At 34.5% G+C, this 19892-nt stretch overlaps 5 protein-coding genes across 7 annotated transcripts; 3 read left to right on the top strand and 2 right to left on the bottom strand.

The window, feature by feature from the left end:
- The first annotated feature begins 214 nt into the window (after positions 1 to 214).
- Positions 215 to 1340, top strand: LOC128876424 (2-iminobutanoate/2-iminopropanoate deaminase). Its single transcript, XM_054122787.1, has 5 exons — positions 215 to 434; positions 577 to 737; positions 920 to 988; positions 1075 to 1130; positions 1208 to 1340. Exons 1-5 carry the CDS (start codon positions 364 to 366, stop codon positions 1271 to 1273), a joined length of 423 nt encoding a protein of 140 aa, XP_053978762.1. The 5' UTR covers positions 215 to 363; the 3' UTR covers positions 1274 to 1340.
- Positions 1341 to 2155: 815 nt separating this feature from the next.
- On the top strand, positions 2156 to 3306 carry LOC128876423 (60S ribosomal protein L12). Its single transcript, XM_054122786.1, has 4 exons — positions 2156 to 2331; positions 2400 to 2473; positions 2569 to 2960; positions 3267 to 3306. Exons 1-3 carry the CDS (start codon positions 2295 to 2297, stop codon positions 2953 to 2955), a joined length of 498 nt encoding a protein of 165 aa, XP_053978761.1. The 5' UTR covers positions 2156 to 2294; the 3' UTR covers positions 2956 to 2960; positions 3267 to 3306.
- Positions 3307 to 3673: 367 nt separating this feature from the next.
- On the bottom strand, positions 3674 to 4816 carry LOC128876422 (derlin-1-like). Its single transcript, XM_054122785.1, has 2 exons — positions 4132 to 4816; positions 3674 to 4050 (listed from the first exon to the last, which is right to left on the bottom strand). Exons 1-2 carry the CDS (start codon positions 4568 to 4570, stop codon positions 3746 to 3748), a joined length of 744 nt encoding a protein of 247 aa, XP_053978760.1. The 5' UTR covers positions 4571 to 4816; the 3' UTR covers positions 3674 to 3745.
- A 758-nt stretch (positions 4817 to 5574) lies between these two features.
- On the bottom strand, positions 5575 to 14277 carry LOC128876723 (PHD finger protein 20). Of its 3 annotated transcripts, XM_054123296.1 has the most exons (15): positions 13598 to 14276; positions 12281 to 12791; positions 12048 to 12182; positions 11838 to 11864; positions 10772 to 10872; positions 10543 to 10628; positions 9648 to 10050; positions 9154 to 9555; positions 8220 to 8948; positions 7947 to 8078; positions 7704 to 7787; positions 7068 to 7491; positions 6590 to 6990; positions 6279 to 6518; positions 5575 to 6204 (listed from the first exon to the last, which is right to left on the bottom strand). In XM_054123296.1, the coding sequence occupies exons 1-15, from the start codon at positions 13932 to 13934 to the stop codon at positions 6080 to 6082; spliced, it is 4137 nt and encodes a 1378-aa protein (XP_053979271.1). In that variant the 5' UTR covers positions 13935 to 14276; the 3' UTR covers positions 5575 to 6079. The 3 variants fall into 3 exon arrangements, with proteins under 3 accessions (XP_053979271.1, XP_053979273.1, XP_053979272.1); XM_054123298.1 differs by lacking the exon at positions 7704 to 7787 and having other exon boundaries at positions 13598 to 14277; XM_054123297.1 differs by lacking the exon at positions 11838 to 11864 and having other exon boundaries at positions 13598 to 14275.
- Positions 14278 to 15318: 1041 nt separating this feature from the next.
- On the top strand, positions 15319 to 19892 carry LOC128876467 (uncharacterized). The gene is made up of 4 exons (XM_054122880.1): positions 15319 to 17482; positions 17557 to 17655; positions 17738 to 17900; positions 17972 to 19892. The coding sequence occupies exons 1-4, from the start codon at positions 15633 to 15635 to the stop codon at positions 19886 to 19888; spliced, it is 4029 nt and encodes a 1342-aa protein (XP_053978855.1). The 5' UTR covers positions 15319 to 15632; the 3' UTR covers positions 19889 to 19892.

The raw sequence follows: 19892 nt of genomic DNA, 5'->3' as shown, positions 1-19892 counted from the left end.
CGATCTTGAAAATCAATTATTTCAAAAATGAATTTAGCTTGAATAAAGTTTACTACAAAATTAAAATTTTATATTTCACAACGAATTAATTCTTTGAATGTACTACAATCTTGATTGTTCAACAAAATGCTGTATAGAATATATATTTATATGTAGATTATTATTGAATTAATAACTGTATGAAAAATCTTCATTAGAAAAAGTTAGGTAAAGTAGATAAGTTATGTATGATAACCATTGTCCTGATAAGAGGTTAAAGGTTTATCTGACGCCAAGTGCAGCTATATAAAGAACATATACATAATTACTGGGCAGTTACATTCAAGCTACAGTGAATACATTTCAACCTAAGTAAAGGTAATCATGGCATCGAATAAAATTGTGCGAAGAATAATATCATCTTCATTGGCCCCAAAACCTGTTGGCCCATACAAGTAAGGAGTGAAATTTATATGTATATTATTATTGAATTCCTTAATTATTGTTACCATTACTTAAGAATATAATTTAAAATATCAGATTCACGGTACAAAGTAAACAGTCGACTGTTAATATAGACAAATTTTATTTAAACAGCCAAGCAGTACTTGCAGACCGTACTTTATATTTATCTGGAGTGCTTGGTATGGATCCTAAAAGTCAAAGACTCGTTGAAGGAGGTGCTGTCGCTGAAGCGCGTCAAGCTCTCACGAATATGGGACATATTTTGAAAGAAGCTGGATCTGATTATAACAAAGGTTATATTAAAAAAAATATATATTATACGAAATGAAATGTCCAGAACATAATATTTAAGTAAAACCTAGCCAAATCTCGGTTTAATTTATAATTCTATCGTAAAAAATTATACTTTTAACAGATATTGTCAATATAGGCTATAAACTGTGAATAATAACGTTCATCTTTAATTTATTTACAGTTGTTAAAACCACGATTCTGTTAAACAATATCAACGATTTTTCTGGTATAAACGAAGTTTATAAAGAATGTAAGACTAAATTAATTGTATTGCATTTGAACGTAATGTCATCCAATATTTGATATTCACTTATTTCACTTAATTTTTTTTCATAGTTTTTAAGGAAAATTTCCCAGCCCGATCAACATATCAAGTTGGAAAATTACCTATGGTACGATATGATACATACTTTATCTACTATAAATAATTATAATTTAATTTGCTAATGGCAATTATAAAATGTTCCAGGGAGCTCTGATCGAAATTGAAGCTATTGCTGTTACCGGCGAGGTAGAAACGATTTCAATGTTATAAGTCACGATTATTGTGTGTATATTTGAATGTACATATAAAAAGTACTGCATTAAATACGTATTTTTAATCATGTTGTTATTTACTAATCTCGTCTTGCATGCTAATTATAAATATTACTTATATTTTGATATCAGAACGTTGTATAAAATTATTAAAGATTCCTATTTAAAAATCAATCGTTACGTTTATCCTTCGTTTCCTATTATGTCTGTCCTTTTCTCTAATTTTATGACGCGTACTGCTTGGATGTATTTCAAAATTTCAATTAAATTCTGTCCAGATAATTTCTTAAAAAATTATTCAATTCGAACGATACTCTAATTTTGTAACGGATTACCAGAAAAGGAAAAAAAACTTGTGAGAACGAGATTCTACTTCCTTTGAACCAATCGCATCGAGGTTACAGTCAGTGTAATAAGTATTCATCTACAGGAATCATTTATTTTAAATGGGTTGCTGTACGAATACTTCTTACACTGATTGTAGATGTCTCTAGATACGAACATATTTCTATTAATTTATTCGATACATTGATTTGTTTATTCTTACTGATTCCTATCACTGCAGACTTATCATTAATATATATTAATAGTTATTTCGATACTACTATCGAATATGTATTCAGGAGCTTTTGTTTTATTGCGTCGCAGGTCTAGACTTGCTATCTGGACAAGATATAAATTCATCTTATTTTCTAATACTTTTTGTATTATAAGTTATAATACAAATTTATTATAATTTATAACAAAAGGAAATGATGAATCGACAACTAGTCAGAAACTTATGTCGTTAACGAGAAGGTGTCGCCTCGATCACTAGAGGAAATTCGAGAAAACAATTTTGCTATTCGTTCATACATTACATAGTTTATGTTACCCCATGCTATGTATCCGGTGTTCATAACCTTTTCCGCCTTTTTAGAACGTGATCTGTCGCGTGGTCACGTCGTTCGCAGCATCGAGCCACATATCGTGTTCCATCTGCGTTTATTTTTTTAAGTTTTTATACGCCAACAGTAAAGATGCCTCCCAAATTCGATCCTAACGAAGTTAAGAAAGGTATATATTCGACTTTCAACATTTTCATACATATATACATAGAATTTAATACTCATTAATTTCCATAGTATATCTGCGATGCGTGGGAGGCGAAGTGGGTGCAACCTCGTCTCTAGCTCCAAAAATTGGTCCCCTTGGTTTGGTAAGTTTAAATTCAACATTTTTTCTAATTTTTTTCTCAAACCTATTTTTATGGCTGGCAGTAGATATTAACGTCGTATGTAATAATATTTACAGTCTCCCAAAAAAGTTGGCGACGACATCGCCAAAGCTACCAGCGACTGGAAGGGCCTGAAAATTACAGTGCAGTTAACTATTCAAAATAGGCAAGCTACTATTTCGGTGGTCCCATCCACTGCGTCTTTGATTATTAAGGCGCTCAAAGAACCCCCAAGAGATCGCAAAAGACAAAAGAATATTAAGCACAGCGGAAATCTGTCGTTCGACGATATTCTTGATATCGCTCGTACGATGAGGCCAAGATCTATGTCTAAATATCTTAGCGGAACTGTTAAGGAAATACTAGGAACTTGTCAATCGGTTGGTTGCACGGTAGAAGGCAGACCGCCACATGAACTGATCGACGACATTAATGCTGGAGAATTACAAGTTCCCGACGAGTGATAACGGTAGGTTCGGAGCTCATTGTTAACTTTTCATCGTAATTCTATTGATCATCAATTCTGTGGATACATTGAAATCTATTTGATATGATGTTTTAAAAATTTATATTTCGATGAAAATTGTTTGCTTTGGGCTCTTGGTAGGGGTTAGCATCCCATCCACCTGATTACTTGCAATAATGCTTTGGGGTATTGTTGCACATAGTCAGGAATATCTGCTACTGAGGAGAAAACCTCAAAAATAAATCATCGTGTAATATACGATGCACACATAACACGTCGATTTTGAAAGTTTTGTTTTCATTGTTTCAGAATTGTGATAAGGAGAAAAAATAAACCGATTTGAAAATCACGAGTGTTGTACTTAAATATAAATTTCCTCTCCTTTTTTAAATATTATGTTATCAAACAAACATATTTTTAATGTTTAATGCATCTTCGTGTTCATTCTAGTTAATAATTCAGATAGTATGAAATAATAAGTGCGATGAACGTAAATAAAAATTTTTTAGCTTAACAATCTATCCAATACTATTTACTTAATAAAATTCGATCATGAAATTGCAAGTAAGATAACTTTTTACACGTTATCCGCATATGCTGTATAGAGAATCGTGATTTATATATATCTTAAATTCTTATTTAAAATAGGACATTCATCTATCGTTAAGAAATTTTGTAGGATGTATCGATAAAATTAAAGTAACTTTAACATTGCGTCATAGACAAATAAATATAATCGGAATAATATATGAGAAAATTATAACACAAAATAGCTTTCTTACATTTATTTACATATTTCCCAAAACATGACCTCCTCCCCAATTATGAGTACCAAATCTATTTCTAGCAGGTTGTGATTGCGCCCTTTGTGTAGGAGCAGCTCCAAACCCTCTTTGAGGCGGAAAATAAGATTCGAGAATTTTCGGTGTATTCAATAATTCAGGCCCGCCAAGTTCCTGAGGATATTTAAATTTCAAAAATACGTAAAGATGTCCCACTAGAATACCGAATAGTTCCATCATTCCACCTCCAGAAATAATAAGATTGAATGCGAACAGTACCCATGGTAAGTACATGGCTTTGAATTGCGTACCTGTAGGTTTATTAAAACATACAATTAAAATGATTCGTTAGAAATACAGAATATATAGGAAGTCCATTATAGAGCACATACCAAACCAGAAATTAACGATAGCATCTTTGTTCAATTGACACCAAACGTACAATACGCTGAGTACCATAGGATCCATAAGAAAGTAAAATTGAGCTGTAAGTCCTATAACAACGCAGCACATCCAATTGAACAAAAGTAAGAAACAGTAATCTGCTGGCCGTCCATCGTACTCCCCGCGTTCTAACCTCAACGAGTAATTATATAAAAAGTAACAATTGATTAAGAAATGGAATCCTGTACTTGGATTCAGCGGATAGAAGAAAACGCTGGTCGCTGCTCTCCAAATCTCGAAATTATTTATAAAACGATCGTATGAGAGCGTCAGAGAACTCGGATTAACTAGGCCGAATCTACCGATTAACGTAAAAACGGCTGTACACAACAGCCAATATCTCGTAAATATTGGCAAAGAATTGAACCAATTTCTCACGTCTGACATATTTCTATCTTCGACGTAGCAATGTAAAATGCTTACGCACAAGCAATCAGAAACACTGACAGTGTATAAATTGTTAGATTTGTAAACGTAAATCTGACGTGTGATTGCTTACGGCGCCATATTGGATTCCCTTATTGGTAGACGTATATCGAAACGCAAACTTTTCGTATAATACATTTTTCTCATAATTAACTTGAAATAAAATTATATAATAAGTGTAGGAAATAATAAAATGGTCAGCGCTTGCGTGATTATGCCAATTTATCATTTAAACATCATTTAAACTAGTGGCACCATCGGTGGCAAAACGCCCAAGTTTCTAATGAAAATAATTCAATATTATTGATACAAATAAATAAAAGCAAATAAATGTTCAAATATTATATTTAAAGGATATACTGGAGTGTTATAAAGCTAAGAAATGTATTAATTATGCATTTATATGAAATAAAAAATAATCAAGAAAGATGTAACTGGTTGCACTATCTAGCAGGAATAACGGGAACTGCTTTCTCTAGAAACTTAGGCGTTTCGCCACCAATGACGCCACTGGTACTATTATTATTATTATTATTTTTATTATAGTGCACGGGTATCTATACTATCTATATTGCACTGTCTTCAACATACACCACTGGTACTAAGGCCAATGTTTAATAAAATATATTTAAAAATGATAAATTGGCATAATCATACGTGCGCTAACTATTTCATTATTTCCTACAGTTATAATTTAATTTTATTTCAAGTTAAACGTCTGCTGAAGCCCGTTGGCCTCCATCTAGCTAGGGTACCTCGGGGTTGCTAAGCCCGTACTGTAGCTGCATATTCGCATGCTACAGCCCCTGAGGGAACGATACCATTTTTGTGTCTATCAATCGAGCAAGTGTACTCTTATATGTACTTACATATTAATGCAAAGTTCTATATGGTACTGGTATGATCTACATCGTAAATATATTTTAATATTTAGATTTTTTTAAAGAATAAAATAAACAAACACATATTAATAAAGATAAGTTTATTCTCATAAATAAATGTATTTTATAAAACAGTGGTATTGTTCTTAAGTTTCCATTGCGTTATATCTTTTTACAAACCTTTGGTTCTTCACTTTCATGAAAAACGCTACATATTATTACTTTGAAACAATATTGAATTTTGTCGTAATAATAACGTAATCATAAATAACATTTTTATCAATTCAATCGTGAATATATTTAAATAGAACTAAATATTGTTTTATGATACAATAACAACTTATTCACATTCTGGAATGAGTATAACATACAGGAAAAAGCAAGAGCCAGAATATAGAACAAAAATGTTGAATATGTGTTAACACGTTATGTGTATTTGCTATATGTACACTATAAAATACGATCATGTTACTCTTGCAACTGCAGGTTATAATTTCAAATACGAAACAATTGCCAGTAGTCAATGCTATAAACAAGATAAATTTTGCGTTGACCTAACTCTTGTAAAACTTTTTACAAGCATAATTATTTAACACAAAGCAGCTAATTTCCGTACTATGTTTAAATCTCGAAGAAGCATTTGAACAGTTTGTTTAGTTCGAGGCTGGACATCTGGACTAGGTACAATATCATCAGGATCCATCGCTTCTAAGGCTGTAAATGTATAGTAAACATATTAATCACTCTGACGTTTCATATATATATATAAATTAAAGAAATGTACATACCGCAAACTTGAGCTTCGATCGATGTTAATCTTGCATCTATATGATTTTGAAAATGTTCAATGTGTTCTAATAATCGCATTCGACATTCTCCTGGATCAATCGGTGCTTCTGGTTGTGGTATAAATGGTTGTAACGGTGTTGATATTTCGTGGTCATTTAGTTCTTTGTGCATTTGATTTGCCGATACGGTTGTTTCAGAGGCATCATTATCAGACACAGTAGTTTGATTGGATAATAGATCTACGTATGGGAAATATACAATTATAAGTTTTTGTTATTATCAAAGAAATAGTGTGTACGTTATTTGTTACCTGTATCTGGTTTCTCGTCTGAAGTTTCGGAAATCTTATATTTTTCGTCCGAGATAGTACTTTTTGTAAGAGCATCGAGAAGGATGTGACACTTATTCTCGTTTGTCAAGTCTTCTTTCTTAGGGGCAACTTTAGACTCGTCGGAAGTTGTATTGTCTTCTTCCAAAATTTTCATTAGTTCCGAATCCGAAGCTATCGACTTTTCATCGTGATCATCTTTTAAAGTAAACTTTGTTTCCATCTTTAACTCGACTCTATGAGATGCATCGGTTACAGTATCCACGGGTTCGTTCGCTGCTTTCGTGATTTCTATAATTGGTACCGGTGTTATGTCTGGCTTTTGTATTTCGATTTTCTCCCAATTTTTTGCCCAAAGGTATAATTTTGGATGATCTTTCTTTCTGTAACATAAATATTGTTATCATTAATAATATTTATCTTCCTTATAATTTCTCGGCAATGGTATACTAATACTCACTGAGCTACATTAATCTTTATTCTCAGACTGTGTAATACTTGCTGTATTTGTAAGAGAGCAGCAACCAAATCATAAGAACGTTTCAACATAGCTGTTCTTTGGTTAATTGTATATTGATTTTTTGTTCGGTTTGGTAACGTAGGTAGTTTGCCTTCTTTCATCCAATCTTGATCGTGGAAATACATTTTCGATGGTCTTTGTCGATATGGATTCCGACAAATATAACAAACATATTTTTCGGGTACATCTTTTTCTTTTTCTATCGCGTTACAGTGGCCATGCTGCCAGCACAGGCAAAGGTCGCATTGTATCATCAAACCGTCTTCCTCCATAAATCCGCACGTACAATTTATTATTTCTTCCCTACGTAATTGTTCTACCTTTATCATTTCACCGTTAATCATCATCATAACTCCTTCATTTTCTAAAAATAGAATTTTCATACTGTTGACAAAGGGAACTTTATTTTCATTAATGAAAAGGCAATGCATACGTTAATATTCCTTCGAATTCGAAAATATATTATTGCAAATTCTAAACATAAAAGCACGGAAAAGTCTACGTACAAAACCACTGGTCAATAAATTTAGGAAAACGAAATAAAGAAAAAGGTGGAAAAAAAAATAAAGAATATACCTTCCCCATCATTATTTGTATCTCTTTTAGTAATATCCCCTTTCAAGGTATCACCTTTTTCAAGACGAGAATCGTTTAGTTGACCTAAAGAATAATGAAATAATAAAACACTAGACTATCCACTTATTTCACACTGAAGAGAAACGAACGATTTTACAATCGCACAAAATAAAAAGGTTAACATATACAATATATATATATTACTAAGAAATATATACACGGCCGATTATGAGAAACACTTACTACTTTGACTATTTTCATCGCTTCTTGAATCTGACTTTCGACGACTATATCTATACATAAGCGCTGTTGGTCCTTCAGTATCCATAGCACTTTCGTCTAAATCAGCATAATCATCTGTAAGCTCTTGCATACCTGTTACAAAGTAATAATTATAACATAAAAAAAAAGAAAAAAAGAATGAGTGCATTTTGAAACGTGAAAATTCATTTGAATCGTAGTTTAAAGAAATATTCGATAATTTACAAATACAAAGTATCGAATACGAATTATTACCGGGTCGCCTTTTGCCTCTACACGGAACGTCAGAACTATATTCCGATAATTGCCGTTTTCTTTGACCCTTCATTCTCTCGATTTGTAAACTTTCATCCAATGATTTCGACCTATCAGTCCTTTGCATTTCTGACGATGTCGTTGGTCTCACCGGAAGAAGGGTTTTAATACCGCTTTGTGTTTTTTCTTCTCTAACTTTCATATCGAATAATGTTCCAGGTGACATCGCGCATGGTTCTTCTCGTTTCTTCTCACTTTCATCATCCATATCTATACTATGACTAGAAATCGGAGACATTCTTTCTATTTTAATATCTTCCGCCGGCATTTCGTTACACTGTTCCATTTGCTCCAATTCATCTTCCATTTCCGAGACGGTTGGCAAAACTATCGTTGGAGATGTAGGTTGAATAGAACCCGATACCGATAGCGAGCCAGTATAAAGTGGTTTGTCTTGAATAGACTTTTTCTTTCCTAATTTATTATATTTCTCTAAAAGATTATTCGATTTCCTAGGTATAATATCATCGATAGATTCTCCGATTGTTCTCGCGTAAGCCAAATCTGCAACATTTGGAGTAGATCCCAAAAATTTCGAATACTCAGGATGATAATGCTTTATATGCATTTGTAAAAGGTTTTCCTTTCTAAATGTTTTATTACATCCTTGTTTTGGACATTTGTAAGCGCTGTCTTCCATTTCTACACGGAGTCCACCAATAAAAACAGCTGTTTGGAAATAAAAAAAAGGAATTATTAAGAATGTACGTTTATCGCAAAATCTATATTCGAAATGAGAATATTTCGAAGTTGTTCGTTGATACTTACAATAAATTGGTCCTAATATAAGTAAGCGTTAAAAAGTAATAAATCTAATAAAGTAACATCGACGTATCGAAAAAAAATAAAAAAATAAAAAAAAGTAGAATCTTACCACCATCTGGAATAGGTGTTGTTGATGTAGGCACTAAGGTTGTAATCGTTGTAGTTGCCGGTGTAAGTAACGAATCTGTCACTGGTGTTGTCTTTGTTTTAGGTAATAAAGTCTTAATCTTTTTAGGTACTTCTGGGATAACGTCTTGTTTTAATTTATGCCCATAGTTCTTCTTCTTTCGATGAATACAAAAATCAAATTTCTCGGGATCGAAGTCAAACTGTCCTTGGTTTTCCATGAATGCCCTGATATCGTTCCTCGACCTAAACTTCTTCCCACTTGATTTATGAAGAAATAGGACGTCCCATTTGCCAGCAGATGTACCAGCTTTTCTTTGGGTAAAATGTTTTTGCCATCCAGGTGGTAATCTTTTATCTGCAACTATTATCGAGCGACGTGGTCCTACAAACATACACGTATATATGTTTACAAAAAGCTGTTAAGGTACATTTATGGAACATAAAAAATAAAAATTTGAATTTCTTTTAATATACCATCATTTCCATCTACTATGTAAGATTCGGTTCCCTGAGGTTCACCGTCTATCCACTCTGGTCCTACGTCTTCCTCTTGATCTATATCATTTTTAGATATTTCTTTCTTGTTCTTTTTCGTATAAGGTTTCATTTTCGATACGTTAGTATCAAAGCCTCGCAACAAATCTGTCCCTGGATCATAACAAGGCCCGAACAAAGTACCATCTAAATCAATTTTATTTTCTGGAAAACATTCTCCATTTTCGATTATTACTGCTCCTTCCTTTTTCGTTACTTTATCCGCTTCGTTCTTTGACCGTTTTCGAGAATGCGTATGAAACAATTCCATCACTATATGCTTCCGCTTCTTATCCCTCCTTTCTTGTTTGCTTCCTATGTACTCTTCGGCTTGAGGAGATAACTATTTAAAATAAATTTTGACTTTACTCTCCATATTGTTAATTCTATTGAACACCCGTAATTTAATTTTTAAACTATTTTTAATACGTTTCGTAATATTAAAACCTCTTATTTTGTTTACCGCTATTAACTAAACCCATTTTCATAATAATGGAAAGCATTATGTAAAAATACACAAATTCCAATAAAAAAATAAACATTCATTTCAACTTATAGGTTGCAAAACTCTCAGATGTTACCAAATACCGAGGTAACAAATAATTGTATTTTTCAAAATATATTTCTATAATTACTTTTATGACAATTGTAAGACTATAAAAAAAAATTATTTTTAACAAATACTTTGTTTGATGCTCAAACTGATAAATCAAATTAACATTGTTTATATTTTAAAGCAATATAAACGTAACAAATAGAAGGAAATAACTAAATATAGTTTGTTAAACCTTATATTAAGGATAGTACAACATAACCTCACAAACTAAATTTATACCTTTGTGGACGTTCCAGCGATTTTGGTCATTTTTGACGATTTAATAGTTTTTGCGTATCCATCGTCGAAGAGTACATCGTACCTATCTGTGAAAATAACGAATTTTACATTAAAAAGGCACTATTGTCTAATTAAAAACTATCCTGGCAGAAGTAGGAAACGTCAAACGAGTAATGTAGGGAACAGTCAGTTTCTTTTACACGTACATAGTTAAGGTTAGGTCGCTTACCGTTTCCTAACACAGCGTTAACTTTGGCTGGATATTTTCTCCCGTCGGCCCACGTAGCGAGAATCCTTTCTCCAACTGAAAAGTCTTTCATTTTTGTTTCCCTAAATGTATTAAATCCTTTCGTTACTATTCGTGATATGACATAGTCGACCATTATAAATAAATATTAAATGAAAACATTAAATAATTTTTCTCTGTAACCAATAATTTCGTTTCCTAAAATCCAATTACTTCGCACAAAAATTTCGGTATACGCGTATTTTTATTTTGTATTTTACGAGATTTACAATGTTGATGTAATTTATTGAAATTTCTTTTGCATTACTAAAACAAGAAACACACTGCAAAGATATTTCTTAAAAAACTCTTCTTATGCTTATAGTTAAAATGTTTGATTTAATTAATAAATATATTTTATGAAAAGAATAATTTTCAATATATACATATGTATGTATGTATGTATTGCAAACAATGTTATAATCTGACATTTGCTTAGATACATATAAATAATTGAAAAATAAAATTTGAGTTACCATGTAAACAAAATCATATATTCTTCAAGACTAAATGGAAATTCTTCTAATGTTGATATTTTAGATAATTTGAGGATTAAAAATAAAAATTTTCTTTTGCTCTCTGAAAGATCGAATAATAGATAGACGATTTATTACTATAAATAATGACGACGTTTCGATATTTTGGTTCTCTTTGGATCAATTTTAAATTACACAATTTAACGTATTAACGCGAATAACAAGAGATATTTGAGAAAATAAAATAGAAGGGAATTACAAAAATAACTAGTAATTTCCTCCTTTTTCTTTTTTCATTTAGGATGACTGATGATCGGAACGTCATTATTTATACTCGTAAATCATTAAACAGTTTAATATACACGTTCTTTCTGTAACGCGATCAATAGAAATGTCCAAATTTGAATATCAAAATAAGAAAAAAAGGAAGATTTAACTAGAAGCTTTACGAGGAAATAACTTGGTAACATTTGACCATACTAAGGTACTACAAATTTTTTCACCTATTTTCTAATTATGCAATACCCACTTACGGAGTTGGCAGGGTCCAAGTTTGTTCGCTTTAAAAAAAAAAGAAAAAACCATATTCAAATTACACAAATTATACCTTAACTTATAAAATAAATTAGGCTACAAACCATTTCTATCGTAATCATTTTATTGCTTTCTTTCTTGTTTTCAAGTTAAATAACTGTATCCAGATTTTCACAAATTAATACGATTAATAAATCCTGTATACTCACTTTGACTGTGACTGTAACACACGCAACCTAGAGCTATCCATAGGTATCCATTCGTCGAATCTCGAGCTCCATTTATCGAAGTGTATCAAGACTTCTCGTTCTTCCCAATCGGTTTCGACTACCTTCGCCGAATACCTACGACACAATAAAAACAACGAATCATTTAGAACAATCCCTTTTAAAACTTACATAAAACGAACACGATTATGTTATCACGTTTTAGCAACATTTACCATTTATCATTAAAATCTTTTGCTTCCAATTTAGCTCCAGGAAAAAATTTTAAGCTATCCCGATTTAGCATTTTCGCCTTCAACTCCCCTGGCTTATCGAACGCTTTCTCGTCTTCTATTTTAATATTTTTTAATTCTTCTTTAATAATCAAATCTTTTTGTATATGTTCCATAGCTACGTCCGATTCTACAATTCCTAATTGCACCGCCATAGTGTTTACTTCCATTTCTAAATTTTCGTGCATTTCATGTTTAACAGGAGTTTCTACTTTAGTATCTTGTAAAGGTTTACACCCGTTAACTAATTCCGTTGAGTCTAGCAAATTGGGTAAGTCTGTGGACGAATCTGGTTGTGAGGAACATGTTTCTCCGCAGCTATCAGATTTTGGTGTTCTTGCTTCAGATAATAATGGCGAAATAGATTGTTCCAAGTTTAAAATTTCAGAATTAATAAGATCCAAATCCTCTTGTGCATACGAAGTCGAAGACTTCACAGACATAATAACAGGATCTGCAAGAAAACGAAATGAGTAACATCCTTTGTTTTGTATAAACATTACACAACAAAAATTTGAATGTTTCGCAAGGAACTTTAACAATACTATCATAACTGCATTTAAGGTAAGAAAAGTTACTTGACAAACTATTTTTATACCCGGATACAGGTTTATGAATGTAAATAAGCAACACACAAAGTCGCAGAGAATCTGTGTGTATGATTGTAACCATCCTTCGTTAATACAACTACGAGGTCGTGGACCGGGTGATTATTTTCAGAAATAAAATTTTAAAAATCATGGTTGACATAAAACGTTTAAGAAAATTAAACAGATATAGATGATATATTAGAAATATAAAAACATGATCATCCTGCAAGTATGAATTTTAGAAGCTATTGATGTGTTACTAAAAATTTCCAGTGTAAAAGAACGCAGTTATTTAGTGAAAAATGTGTAATAAATACTCTAATATTTGTTAACAATAAGTTTCAAATATGAAGTTTAAAATATAATTGAGAGGTTATTCACGCGACGTGCATCGTTCTTCAGGATAAAAAGGAAACGAAATGTTTCTGCCATGTTTTTAAATAGTAACCGAACGAAAAAATGAGTAAATAAAGAAATGTCGTGGGGCCCAAAGTCGAGGTTTTATTAATTTCACGGTAAATCCGGCCCTGCGGGTAAGGTAAGAAGTGACCTGTAGGAGGTGTATGTACGAGGTAGTCAAACAAACTCTTTAGACTCGATAATATCGTCAATTTCCAAGCGAAAAGCGATGAAAACGATATTCATATCGTGACATGATATTTACACGTACCTGGATGATTTTCATAGTCTGAAAATACCGACGGAACGCTGCCTTTACGTAGAAGTAACTTGTGCCCCTTGGCGGCTTCGTAATCAGCCCGTTTAAAATGTCTGTGGCAGACAAACTGACCCGGTGAAGGCTTAAAGCTGGCTTCGAAACCACCGCTGGCCAACCACCTGCTCCTCAGACCGATATCCTTCGGGAACTTGTGAAGCGGTAAACCTTTTGCACGCGCTTCTTGTACATCAGCTTCGCAGCTACGCACGCAACATTTGCGCGCCATTCTCATCGCCCCCACAGGCGGTATTCCTTTACCACGCGACCGCGGTATACGCCGCCGCTTCATTTACACCGGTACTACATAGCAACGTATCGCAAGAAAACATTTGCCAAGCTGACCGTCCTAAGAATAAGATCCAGCTACGAGAACAAATGCAAACAATTTCCGTGCTTGAACGCCTTGACACGCACTCTTCGGACTCAGAAGAAACTCGAATATTTTAGGTCGATCCGTAACGTTCGCAAAACCACTAGAATCATTGATACAACTTAGAGCACCATACTAATCGATTCGCACTTTCAAGCAACGTCGACTCGAATGGTTATGCCAGCATCGAAAGGGTTTCGATCGACGTCGATGGTTGTCGCTCTGCGAGAAATCGAGTGCATAAAGCGTGTACAAAAGTGTCTAGGGATATCGCAATTGGAAAGCACCCATAGTCGCCACTATAAACACATGAAGATGACTGTCATCAATACCAGTTCCAAGTTCAAAAAACAGGAATGTTATATAATATAATTATTGTCACTGGAAAACACAAGTTTATCATAGCGAAAAATATGAAAGTGTCTAGGGATATTGCAATTGGAAAGCATCCAAATATTAACGTGAAAAACAGAGATGGACAAAACCCTAGGCTTCGAATAAATCTGAAGTTTGTCGATGTGTTTGTCTTGTTTCTTTCTTTGTAAAATGTTCAAAAGAGGAAACGAGAGAAACATATCGACAAACTTCAAATTTATTCGAAGCCTAGGGGTTTTTGCCTATCTCTGATGTGAAGTGCGCTGATGTCAGTGATGCCAGATTCGGCTCTCAGTCGCGCATGCGCACTGGTTTTGGCGCCAGTAGAGTATCTAACACGACCATAAAATTGGCGCCCCGAAGAAAAATAAAATTATAAATGAAAATTGAATGTATTTCTTAGCATGCAATAATATCAATTGTGTGGATGAATTATGATATATGGATAATATAGCTTTAGCACTGCGCACTCAGCACGAGTGGGAGCTTTGTGTTATCAAAATCCCGAGCTTTAAGTTATGAATACTTCTACCACTCGCGGCGCAAGTGAGCACAGCTACGATATATATATATATATATGTCATATGTGTACGTATTATCATATATATATATATATGATCATATATTTTGCTAACAGTTTTCTAGTAACTTTCGATGGAGTTGGATCTCCTTATACAGTCTTCATGGTATATAGACAGCTTTCTATATGTATACTCAAAGAGTGGGAGCCGAATCTGGTAACGCTGGCTGATGTAATATATGCAAATATGACACATTCACAGTACGGTATGTGCTTGTGAAATGTGAGCCGAATACTACCGAATCTTGCCGGAATAAATCGATGTCAGACGGGTGCCCTCCATGTCCCGAATATCAAACCGTCCCTTACCAATAATAACAGTTTATGTTCGGTCTATATCTTCATATGTCTATGGTCTTTACTAGATGTGGCGTAAACCCTGAAGTTAGCGACTCCACGATTACGTAGTCAAGGATACCAACCGTGTCACTATATCGTAACGGTGATGTCGCCATTTTCTTTACCATACGTGCGGCAAACTTCGCGTACCTCTGTGTTTCTGTTTGCGCGAAAAACGTGTACAGTGAGATGGATTAAATGCGAATCGTACAGCGTTATTTCGAGAACTTAATCGTCAAAATGTCGTTGTAAAAGATGAAAGTGACGGTCACAATTGCGTAATTATATTTCACGAGCGACAGGGTTACCAAAAAGTCGTGGATATGGCAGAAATTTCGAATTCCGCCGTGTTTACAAACGATGCATCTACTGGTGCTTCCGATCTTCTTCAACAAGCGTTTCAGCAAGTTGTCGACGACGACGATCACGATAACGAGTTCGTCGCATTTTTACAAAACGATGACAACGATTCCGATACAATTCACCTGACGCCGGAACAAGCCGCGGCTCTAGGTCTAACCTTCGAGGTAAATTCAAACGAAGAGGTTATGTATCACAACGACGAAGATAATGCTACTTCGCACACCAAGAACGGCTTCAATATACAAATTCAAAATTCGTTATCTCCTCAGAATACTATAACGATCGATCATTTAAATTATCGACCTGAAGATGCACAAAAAACAAATGATAACGATTTAATTAAAACGGAGTGTATAGACTTCCAAGAATGGCATTTGCAAAAGGTTTCTGAAAGCGGGCAGCTCCAAGATCAAATAGTCGATAGCGACTTATCGTTGGAAGAGATAGATTTGAGCAATAAAAATCACGAATCTCGACGAATGATCCAACATCGAAATAACCTAATTCAACAAAACTCGGGTACGCAGAGAATAGTTTTGGAGCAAACTAAGGTACACGCGGTAAAAACGGACGTTACGCACGTCAAGAATATCCACGAAGACGATCTGCGGTACACCATCGATGATGGCGTAACGCAGAGTCAACTGAACGTGGCGCCTCAGTCTCAGACACAAATCTTACAAAAACTACCTGTGATTTTACCACCTTCGCAATATATTATAAAACCAGCGCAAACGATATTGAAGCCAACCAAAAGCGTTAGATTGCTTCAAGGTTCGAACAAGCTTAACAACGCGACGGTTAATCCCATTCATACTGTACATTCGCTTAATAGCAGTACAAATCCCAATTCTGTATTATTGTCGAAAGCTAGAATATTAAATAATTTATCGTCGCAGATAATAAAAGCTACTCCTATAACGGCTCAGTTGTTAAATAACAGCGGTTTATCGGCGCAACTGTTAAATACTTCTCAGATTTTAACAGGGGCTTGCGAGATACAGAATCAGCCTGCTGGTACGGCGCATATTACTAACGCTATAGTAAACACTACATCCGGAACAACGCAAAACCTTGTTACCTCGCAAATACGTTTATCGCCGATTGTAAAATCATCGCAGTCGCTTCAGAGAGGGAACGTCCAACAATATTTAACTCCGGTGCTAAAAGGTGCATCTAACGCGGTCTCCAAGCCTAACCAAATTTTAACTAATACCAGCGTAGCGACGGCCATTCCTGCGCAGCTCTTAAAATCGGTGCAAATTCCTTCTCAGTTACTTAAAACAAAAACTACAGTTGCTAAAAAAGCTGTAGCGCCAACTGGAGTACAGAAAACTACGATTAGCCCTAATTCACCGGTTGTACTTCGAACTACATCGATCGTTAAATCTCAAGATATGAAAACGGCAACTATGAATTCAACGTCGATCTTGAAACCAACTCAAATGTCTTCTACGCCCGTATCTATCTTGAAACCGCAAGCTAAAATGGCATTTAACAATTCGACTAAGCAAAATGTAACAACCGCAGCACAAAATGCTTCCGCTGTCTCGAATACCTCGCAAAAAACACCTGTAACGCAACATAGCGGTACATTTGAATCCGCCAAATCGGTACCGAACGATACTATTAAACAAAAGCTTAATCTTGTAGCAAACGGCACGAACCTTAAAGCGAATAGAAAACCTAAAAGTACTGCAGTACCTGTTAAATCTACAGCAGTAACGAATGAATCTACGGATGCATCTAAGCCGCTAGGTTCTAGTGAAAATCCGATACAAATAGTTCAACAAGGTCAAACATTTCATAGGTACGTAGAATACATCTGTGTACAACGTTCTCGATATTTTCGTACTTTCTTCATACTATTTGTGTTTATTTTAGTATGCAGCGTTTGACGCCGACGCAATTGAAACAAATCGCTCATGTTTTGCAACAACGCAGTCAAGAAACAGCTACTTCAAATGAGAAAGTTGTGTATAGGTTGGTATACATGTTTGTCGACTGTTACTAATCTTTACATCTAAACTTCAATTTATATATGTATATACACACATGTATTCAGAGTCGTATTTCCCGAAGAACTGGACTTGCGAATTAGAAATCCGGGGAATTTGTTAAAGAATCGCGGTGGAAAAAGAGGAAGACCAAAAAAGAGTGCTATAAGGCCTTCGTTACTTCCACCTAAACCTCCACCAATTCCCGACGAAGAACAGGAAGAATTGAAGGTAGATTTAATTAATTTTGCGTATCGAACCGTAGTTGTTCGAACAGTTTAACATGTTAATATTTCCTTTAGGATGAAAGGAAAAAAGTTGTGGCGAGAACGCGGTCTGGGAGACTTTCTCGACCTCCAAGACATATGGTGCGTGATTACAAGCATCTCCATCATTTAGATTTCTTGCAACCCGATTTAGACGATTCGGATGGTGGTTATAGCGATTACAATACCAGTAACGATAAACTCGAAGAAGAAGAGTCGCCTAAAGAATTATTAACAGGATTAGAAGTACCGAAAAGGAAAATATCGGATCACTTCAGGTGCCCTACGTGTAATAAAATATACTTGGGACGTACTCGTATGGCGAGACATTTTGAAATGCATCCCGATCATGGCAGTCCCGAACAATTACCTCCTCCGACACCTGAACCCGAATTAAAGCAGAGTACAGGACAAGATCCCTTGAAACGTAAAGGGAAAAAGCGAGGTCCTTGGGCTTACGTCACGCCAGAGGCTAAATCGGAGAGACGCCAAATAAAATTGAGGGAAGCGATTTCCGTATGCGAAGATCTCGAAATAATAAAAATAGCTGCAAAACCGGTACTTAATGCGCAATCATTATTCGATTTGTTAGTACTGAAATCTGAAAATAATGTAAGAAATTTTCTGGACGAATTAAAGAAATTAATGGGTAAAATACGGGAAAAAGTCGGAAGTATATTGACAATTGCAAATAATACCGAAGAATCGAGCAAGGATTTGATCGATATCAGCGAGGAATCACTTTGCGATGCTTTAGGCCTTAATCCTGGTTTATACAGAATTAATAGCGATGCTTTGAAAAAGGTTGACACCACTGCTAGTAACACCTATGATAACGGAGAGCCTCCTCTTAAACTTCAAAAAACGGATAATTCCGAGGATGCTAAAGAAAACGTAGAGGAACGAATGTCTAGCGGTTTCTCGGAAAGTTCAGATCTCAGTGTCTCGGACTTTTTAACCGACAGGAGAAACGATTCTATAACGAATCCTACTTGTCCAGAAGTGTTGTCAGCTTTAACGTTAATGCGAAGAAACCGCAGCCCTGTAAATAATACGGAAAATAATAAATCCAACAATATCTCGAAACTTTTGATCTCGAATCCAGAAATTCAAAGTCAAATTTCAGATAATCCTGGATTCCAAAAAGTGGATATAAATACGCAAAAAGTTTCGAGTTTTCAAAACACGGAAACACACAAGGAAAGTTTCGCAAAGCTAGGAAATGGTTTAGAACCGTCGAATTTCTGTAAAGACGAGAACAATTACGATCAATCGAAATTAGAGCATATCGAGCAAGCGTTCATAAAATTGGAACCAACGGAACAGCTTTTCGTTAAGGTGGAGAATGGCGCTATGGGTGCTTATCCGGAACAGGATAGTTCTAATTTTGAAAAAATAAATTTCGAAAAAAATGGCTTGAGCAACTTGGAAAACGGATCTCAAAATTTTGCTAAAGGATTCCAGAAACTGGTGTCTAAAATAATTCCTATGACTTCGCCGGATATAAGTTGCGCTAAAACACAGTCGACGACGTTAGATACAGATTCTTGTAAGATAATGCCTGTTGCGTCTGTTTGCAAAATTTCAAATAGCATACCTTTACTTCAGGATACAGTACCGATAATTTCCAATAATTGTGATACTAGTATATTTGGTAACGCAGAAAATTTAGACATGTCAAAAATAACTCAATACGATCACATTGCACATTTAGATATTTTAAATACAAGTGGAGCTATTGATAAAAACTTATTAATCGACGAGAAGTTAGTCGAACAGTTGCATCTAGTAGACCAATCGAATTTAGTTGACGAACTAGTTTCCGAACGATTGAAAAATATTATGCCGGATAATATATTGGAAAACAATTTGATACCAAATAATTCGAATTTAGATACGGATCTCGATTTTGACGCGTTAAGCGAAGAATTTAACAGAAATACCAGAAGTTGATTCT

Source organism: Hylaeus volcanicus, chromosome 5 (genome assembly GCF_026283585.1).
Source record: "Hylaeus volcanicus isolate JK05 chromosome 5, UHH_iyHylVolc1.0_haploid, whole genome shotgun sequence".
Lineage (NCBI taxonomy): Eukaryota > Metazoa > Arthropoda > Insecta > Hymenoptera > Colletidae > Hylaeus > Hylaeus volcanicus.
Note: the sequence above shows the minus strand (reverse complement) of the source record. Positions and strands in the feature narration are given on the sequence as shown.